We start from the raw sequence: 8,011 nt of genomic DNA, 5'->3' as shown, positions 1-8,011 counted from the left end.
ATTGTCGATTTTGCATTTTGTTTGCAGGTTTTATTTCTGTACTTCACTATATATCCACCTAAACATAACATATCCGCATTTAGAACCAAAGATCACCACCCTCATCGTTATCATCGTTATCGTCTCGCACCTCATCCATCTGCAAGTTGGTCTTCTCATCATCGCTGTCGGAAATGGCCAGATCCGAGTGTAGCGTTTGCAGCGTCGGAAGGGCAGCAGGTTGCTGGGATGGATTGTCCATCGACTGACCAGTCGGGTCGGGTTGATACTGAAATTGCTGCTGCTGCTGCTGCTGGTCGTTGGCTTCCTGTCTGCCAGCTTCTTGAGAGTATTCGCTGCTAGGAGCGTTCTGATCCACGGAATAGCTTGCTTCCAAAGATTGTTGAATGCCTGCGTCGTTGCGTCCTGAGTCACCTGTCTGCTGCCGGCTGGACATGCCTAAGAAATCACTCGGATCGTAGTTGGGGTCGATCTCCATGGATTCATCCTGGGCCGAGTTGTAGTACTGTGCACTGCTGAGCTGAACCATCGCCTCTGCTGCTTGCTGGCTGTCGTCCTCGCTTTGCGGAGGCATCATACTGGAGGTCGTGTTCGACTGCTCCAGCGTTACAGAGACGCCTTCATTATCGCTTGTGCCCACTTCCTCAAACTCTTCATCATCCGTTGAATATTGATGACCTGCTGCGTGGTGTGGGAACGAAATGGAAATGGTTAGAAACCCGCCGTTATGATCAAATTCAAACTCACAACCAAACGCTACGAACAATTTCCCTTCCTTGTCTGTGTAAACCGTGTCTATAACATCATTGCTTTCATTGCATCTCGCGCCAAAGTATAGCAACTTTGACAACTTACCTCGTTTTTGTGCAGTGGCCAACCGAATGGGTTGGAAGGTGGATTGGTTTCGTGCGTCATAGCCAAAGCTATCCGGAAGTAGCGAAGACTGCGATTCGTTAAACCCGGCCGAAATGGCACCGCTACCGCCGTACTCATTTCCGTACTGGTTCGGGAAACTACCGTACCCGGAAGATGGTCCTGGCATTTCATCATAGTTGTCCGCACCCAGATTCATCCAGTTCATTTCGTATGCCGAAGCAGCTACGTTAGGATGCATCATCTGCGAGCTCTCGGGCACCGTGCTACTGCTGCTACGGGAAATTGCACGCGGTGCCTCCGTGTTGCCCACAAAACCCGCCATTCCACCCACATTCGAACCGAGCTTCGGCCCAGGGCGGTGATACGAAGGAATGGCATTCGGTCGAACGATTGGGAAAGGCATTGCCGACTCGGAATAGGCCGTACCGTACGGTCGGCGGGCAAAATCTATCACATTTACAGAAAGGGGGAAAAAAGTGATGCCTTTAAGTGGTTGTACACCTCAGCAAATGGCCGCGTTGGGGCTCGTGAATGAAGAGATTGCATTTTAAAACTCGATAGACACAAACGATTGAGTTTGGATGCATTTAGTTACGCTGGGATTATGGGCCGAAAGGCAAGGACGATGAAACACAGCAAGCAGAAGCGAACGATAGTTAGGCGCATACGAGTTGTTCCATTTCACAAATGCACATTGAAATATTAATAACATTAATGAAACACCATTTTGAGGGGTCTTGCCATCGCACAACTGCAAGACGAAATGAACAGTTTCCCTTTGTTTTTTTTCAATCAGATAGCAACGGTTCGATTTAATAATATGATTTATGATCAATAATCCTTCCGGTATGAATGTACAGAAGGTCGATATCGATGAATAGATTCTTTGATAAATATATTAGTGGATGAAATATCGGTTAATTTCAAACGAAGCAGCAAACGGTTATGTTTTATGTACAGGAACACTTCCGGCTGAAGCCGGGGACGATGACAGATCTTCAAAGATGCACTTGTTATTATTAGTAATGATGTTATAGTACACGATCGACACACAAAACATTCACACACTGACACATATATACATAAAGGTAGCGATGGAATAATGTGAAAGAAAAACATACACACACACATATGCGCGGTACTTACCATCGTCCTTGGCGGCTTTGCGTTGACGAGCTCGAGCACGCTTCGCCTCTGCCCGCGCTGCCTTCGATGCATCGGTTGAAGAGGGTGGTCTGTCGGGGTTGCTATCGTTACCGCCGTCATCCAGGTCGGGCGTAGTGTCGCGAGAACCACCGCCTGCATCGCCCTTCGACTCCTGCTCATCGTCCTCCCAGTCCATGTCATCGTCCTCATTGCGCGCCCGTTCCTGCACCAGGGCAATGTTCCTCTCCAAATGGACCACGCTGTGCTCCATCGCGTCCAGCGCCTGCCGGGCGGCTTCCACCATCTGGCGGGCCTGCTTAGTAAAGTTTGCCTCGGCACCATTGTACTGCTCGCTGTTGTCCGCAATCAGATGCAGGTCGGCGAGAAAATCGATCCTCGAGTGGTACTTATGCGAAGCGACCTTCTTCGACACCTTCTCCAGATCCATCGGTCGGCGGATGATGGTGTAGTAATCCTTCACCAGCCGCTTGTTGACCGGTTTCAGGAACGGCCAGCTTTCCGGCATCGACTTCAGCTGTCCATTGACGTACTCGCCCAGAATGTAGGACAGTGCGACCTGGTCATCATCGTCCAGCAGTGGATTGATGCTTTTCTCGAGCCGCGTCAGCCGCTCTTCCCGCTCCTGTATGCTTTCCTTACACCGCTCGAGCAGGCGCTGGGCCGCGACCGTGAGCGAACTTTTCGCCCCATTGTACAGAGCCGAATTCTCTACGATCTGGTTGATGTCCATGAGGAACTCGTCGCGCGTTTGGTACTTCTTCTGCCGCACATTGTCGCGTATCGTCTGCAGATCCATCGGTCGCTGCACGATCTTGTGATAGTCGACCACCTGCTTCGCATTGACCGGAAACAGGAACGGTTGCACGTCCTGCATATCGCGCAATTCGTTCAGCACCTGCTCCAGCACGGACGAAAACACCACCACCGGATCGGTGCGCTGGCGATTCGTGGTTTTGTTGTGCCGCTGCAGATAGTCGCAGTGTGAATCGCCCCCGACCCGGCGGCGCTTCTTACCGACCGCCTCCTTCGGAACCTTCAGCAGCAGCGTTCGGCGCTTCACGTCTTCGTGGCGTTTCAGCAGCTTACTGCTGAGCTTCACCTTCGTGCCGTCGACGTTCACCAGGTCGCCCTCGTCGTCAGCGTTCAGCTCCTTCTCGATCTCCTCCTCCTGCTCCTCGGTCATGGCAACGTTTAGTGAAGGCGTAGCCAAAATGCCCGAATACTGCGGACACGCTTTGTTGGTACGCATGTGGCCGACCTGACCGCAGGCGCCACACTTGAGCTTCAGGTCCGGCTTGATCTTTGCCTTTCGGCGCGACGACGACGAAGGGCTGTGCTCCTTGCCCGCTCCCGGGGTGCCTGCTGCGCCCGCACCGGAAGGCCCCGCCCCGGAACCGTCCAGACTGCGCCCGGATATGTCGAGCATGCGGTTGGCAAACGGTTTCGGCGTGTTCGTTTCCCGATCCCCCAGGCTGATGGGCGTACCGACCGAACTGTGCGGATTCTGCATTTGCATGCCGATCTTTTGCTGGTTTCGCTTGATACGCCGCAGCTGCTCCTGGATTCGTCGTTTCTCGCGCTTCATCTCCTCCTTCAGGGCTTCGTCGAGTGTGGCAAACTGGCGAATAAACGCTTCATCCTTGGTGGTGCGTATTTTCACGTACGCATCAATCACGGGACTGCGCCGCACCAGCTCCACGCGGGTGTACTCGCGCCCCTCGGCATTCTTGAAGGTGCGCGTGATTTTCAAAATCTTCGCCGTGCTCGACTGCTGCTCGTCCTTCATGCCTTCGTCGTCCTTTTTCTTCTTCTGCCCCGAACCACCCTGCTCTTCCATGATCTTTCGCAGCAGCTCTTGCCGCTCCTGTTCCTCGCGCTCGAGCGACAGCTGGGTAGACGTTTTCTTGTTCGCCAGCATGTTCTCCAGATTCTTGCCCAGCTCCTCCAGATCGGACTCCTCCGACGCGGTCGATTCGCCCTCGTCCGTGGACAGCACCTCGGACGAGGCTAGCACACGGTTCTGCAGATCGAAGATGCGTTGGCATTCCTCCTTGTAGCGCTCCTGGTGCTCGGCGATCGAGAACCGGTTGCCACGCGAGAACTTGTCCATGCCTTCCTCGCCCGCCTTGGCCTTCTCGGTCGAAAGCGTGCGCACGACGTCGATAACTTCCCAGCGGGACAGCTTCTTGATTTCCTCCTCCGGCACCTGGAACTTGCGCAGCAGTGCTTTAGCATTGTTTAGCGACAATCGCCGCAAATCGGCATCCGTACCGGTGACGGTACGCTTCGGTTGGCTTTCCGTTTCCTCTTTGTTTTGTTGCTGCAATAGATAGAGATTGTTAAATAAGCGTGGCGCAAAGATCCCATCGGCCACAAGCAAACAGTACACTCACGGTTGGTTTGTTGGGCATTCGCACGTAGGAAAACCCTTCCCCGCAGCCGGTCGGGTCGGCCGGTCCGTTCAGCTGCAGGATACACTTCCCCCGCATTGCCTGTATGTAGGCGCGGGTCGTATTCCACGGAGCTACCTTCACCTCATCGTCCATCTTCAGCTGCATCTCCTCGTCATCGTCCTCCTGCTGGGCGAAGATAAACTTCTCGCCGTAGCCCGCATCCTTCAGCCGCTGCTCGGCTGCGATCATGCTAAAGTACGCGCAGCACTGTTCCGGCGAGACCATCGCACGTATCTCCTCCTCCGACGGCAGCCGGAACTCGGGCTTAATGACCCAAAAGTTCGAATCCATGCCGGTGCGCTTGAAATCCGCACACAGCTTCAGCCGCTTGCGAATGCTGCTCTCCGAGTGCGCCGGGAACGCTTTCTTGATGTCGTCCATCCGGATCTTGCGCGGATTGTCCCTGCTCTTCCAGAACAGCCGGTAGATGAACACCTGCAGAAAGTCACGCACGAAGTTGTTAGCACGCTTCGAGTTCGGTCCGGGCACCTCGTACAGCGGGCACTCCTGGCCGGCCGTGAACAGGGCGTCCATCTCGCGCACGAAGTAATTGTTGCGGGTACGAATCACGAGAAAGTCTGTTTCCTGTATCGTGTGCGGATAGATCGGCGCCCGGTACATGTTGTTCTCGATTGCCTGAATGCACTGCCCGTGGTGAAGAATGCCCAGGAAGGGTGACGTGTGGGCGTAGTGCGTCTCGCCGAAGCGGAACTCGGGCGGTCCGGGATCCTTGCCCATTTTGCGCTTGTAAAAGTTCTTTATCTTCGATGCCATGCCGACCTGATTCATCAGCGGCGGATGTTCCTCGCAAAACTCGATCAAGATCAGCTCGCCATCCCGGCCGGTAAGATCTTCCGGGGTGCGCATGAAGAACACATCGCCACCGCCCGACGCAATACGCTCCAGCTCTCGCTGCTTGGCCTTCTTCTTGATGTGCTTCTGCAGCGGCAGCACCGGTTGCGGATTGCTGGAGGCGAGCGAACCATACGAGTACTTTTTCATTGGCGGCCGATGGAACATGCGCAGCTTCATCGGTCCCATGTGCGTCGGTACGAACGGTGCCCGCAGCTCTACGGTCGGTGTCGAGTGCTGCAGCAGGTTGCCACCGCCGACCTTGATCTTGAGCGTCGCTTCCGTCGATTTGGCCATGTAGAACACGTCGTTGGAAATGTTGTACGGATCGCGATCGGGGCTCTTGGGCGGTGGTGGCGGCGTGTCCTCGGCCAACACGTTAATGACGCCCGCTTTGCCCAGCAGGATCTTTGATTTCTTCACGTGCGGATGGGGAATCTTCACCTTCGGCTGTGGTCCGGTGTTGCGCACGATCTTCGACGGATCGATATCGTCCGGAATGCAGAGAATAATGTTCTCGTCGTTTGCATCCAGCGTCAGGACCTTCGGTTTCGGAATCTTGGTCACTGCTTCCGCGTCCCAAATCACGTCATCCTCCCACTTGTCGTACACGAGCTCGTCGTTCTCCACCGGGAAGATGCTGTACCAGGCGTCCTCATTTTCTTCCTGTGCCTTCTGGGCCGCATTGATGATCATTTGCGTTTTGCTCATCTTGCTACCGCTCGACCCTTTCGAGCCCGTGCTGGCGGGCGATGCTGGCAGCGTCTTTCCCGGCTGACTGAATGCTCCGGCGGTGCGTGAACCGCTCGACGGCAACCAGCCGGCCGCATTCACCTTCGAGTTCAGCTTCTGCAGCACCTTGTGCTTGATGTCGTTCCCGTCCCACACCACGTCGTCCTCCCAGTGCAGCTGCGACACCATCAGAAACGCGTCGTCCGGGAACGCTTTGTTGTCGGTGACGGACGTTACCGAAGGCAGTGCTTCGAGCTTTGCCGGATCCGCTTGCTTAAAGCCGTAGTTGAAATCTTCACCCGTATCCGGCACATCCAACATGTCGTACCACTTTTGCGCCGGTCCGTAGCGCCAGTCGGCCACCTTCGGCTTCGAGTCGCCCTTGCTGTCCGACTCTTTATCCTTGATTTCCTTCTCCTCGTCCGCTTCGCGGCTCGTAAAGCGCAACTCTTCATCCGACGCCCACATGTCCTTCGGCGGGAGCGATGCGTAGGTGGGCGTGAAGTACTGCCGACGCCTCGGTTCGTCCGAGTCCGACGTCGAATCGGAACCGTCGCGCGGTTTCCTGGAGGATGATTGGGACTTTTTGTTTCGTCGTCGCCTTACGCTGCGCCAAATCTGCGGTAGGCTGGAAATTTTGCCCGGCCCGAAAAGGCGCGAGAAGCGCAACACCTTGTCCGGTCGAAAGTCGGGGAAGAACTCGCGCACGTCTACGTTTTGATACTTGGACGGTAACATTGCGGCTAGCGGGGTTTCTAGCTTTTTCGGTTTATCCTTCGAAGCGTCGTCCGTGGTGGTGGCGGTGGTGGAGGTGCCGGTAGTGCCGTTAGTGCCGTCAGCACTAACCGGGGCCGTCGGAGGGGGCATAAGGTCCTTATCGTCCACACCGTCCGCGCCACTGGCATTTTCTTCCTTCACGGCGGTCGTATCAGAAGTTCCTCGGGCATCGACGCGTGTGCACGGTATCGCCGCTTCAATATCATCGATATCATCTTCTACTTTGATATTCTTTTTGTCCTCCTCCTTCGCTTCGTCGGTTTCCTCCGTCTTGCTTACCGCCGGCGGAGGAACTGCTGACTCTTCCGCCAGCTCGGTAATGTCCGAATAATCCACCGCACAATCGGCTTTGATTTTGTAGTTCGCTCCGTCACTGTCATCGTCGTAGCGTCGCCGATCGTCATCGCTCGAGGAAGAATCGTCACTATCGCTGTACGGGCGTCGAGTGGGCTTCTCGGCATCGTCATCTTGCAGAACGTCCGCGAGAAAGGACGACAGACCCATGCGGGAGAGCGAAGACAGCTGCTGCTTTGCTTCCTCGTCAAGAAAATCCCCATCCAGGTGCCCATTTTCGTCGACGTTCCCGAACAGGAAGCCAGCCAAATTGAGACCTCCCTCATTTTCGTTGTCGCTGTTACTGTTACTCATGGTTTTGCAGTCGTTTGGATAATTTGCTTGCAAGAAAATTATTGTGTTAGTAGAAATGTTGTCTGGCGTGCGTAATCCCGGTCGCGGAGGGGCATCATATGCACAACAATGCAGGCGGTGTGCAAAACAACAAACTGGGATTCACTATGCTGGATTCGTTTGCTCACTTTTGTGCTTCAATTCTATTGCGCTCGCTGCTGCATCGTTTATTCTAAAGAATAAACTTATTTGCAACGTTTCGAGCTTAGAGTTTCACTTTAATTTTTGTAAAAATATCTAGCCGCGATGCAAAGTTGCGGCGAGCGGGCTTGTTTTGAGTGAGAAGATTTTCACAACTACATACAACACTTGTCAAACTTCGGGAAAGTGTCCGAAGTTCGGTTGTTTTCACGTTGTCATGTCATTTAGGTATCACAGCATGCTCTATACATCTTGGTGAGGTATAATGATCGGAAACCGTACAAATACAGTATGTTCCCGAGTTACGCTATTCTCGATTTATGCGA

General features: G+C 54.1%; 1 protein-coding gene across 4 annotated transcripts; it reads right to left on the bottom strand.

Annotated features, from left to right (window-relative positions):
• Position 1: 1 nt before the first annotated feature.
• On the bottom strand, positions 2-7,897 carry LOC1269482 (transcription initiation factor TFIID subunit 1). 4 transcript variants are annotated; one of them, XM_003436598.2, is made up of 4 exons: positions 4,437-7,897; positions 2,023-4,363; positions 856-1,323; positions 2-681 (listed from the first exon to the last, which is right to left on the bottom strand). In XM_003436598.2, the coding sequence occupies exons 1-4, from the start codon at positions 7,503-7,505 to the stop codon at positions 80-82; spliced, it is 6,480 nt and encodes a 2,159-aa protein (XP_003436646.2). In that variant the 5' UTR covers positions 7,506-7,897; the 3' UTR covers positions 2-79. The 4 variants fall into 4 exon arrangements, with proteins under 4 accessions (XP_003436646.2, XP_061505705.1, XP_308108.6 ...); XM_061649721.1 differs by having other exon boundaries at positions 2-678; XM_308108.6 differs by lacking the exon at positions 856-1,323.
• Between the last annotated feature and the right edge of the window lie 114 nt (positions 7,898-8,011).

The sequence above is a fragment of the Anopheles gambiae genome, chromosome 2 (genome assembly GCF_943734735.2).
Source record: "Anopheles gambiae chromosome 2, idAnoGambNW_F1_1, whole genome shotgun sequence".
NCBI classification, from domain to species: Eukaryota; Metazoa; Arthropoda; class Insecta; order Diptera; family Culicidae; genus Anopheles; species Anopheles gambiae.
Note: the sequence above shows the minus strand (reverse complement) of the source record. Positions and strands in the feature narration are given on the sequence as shown.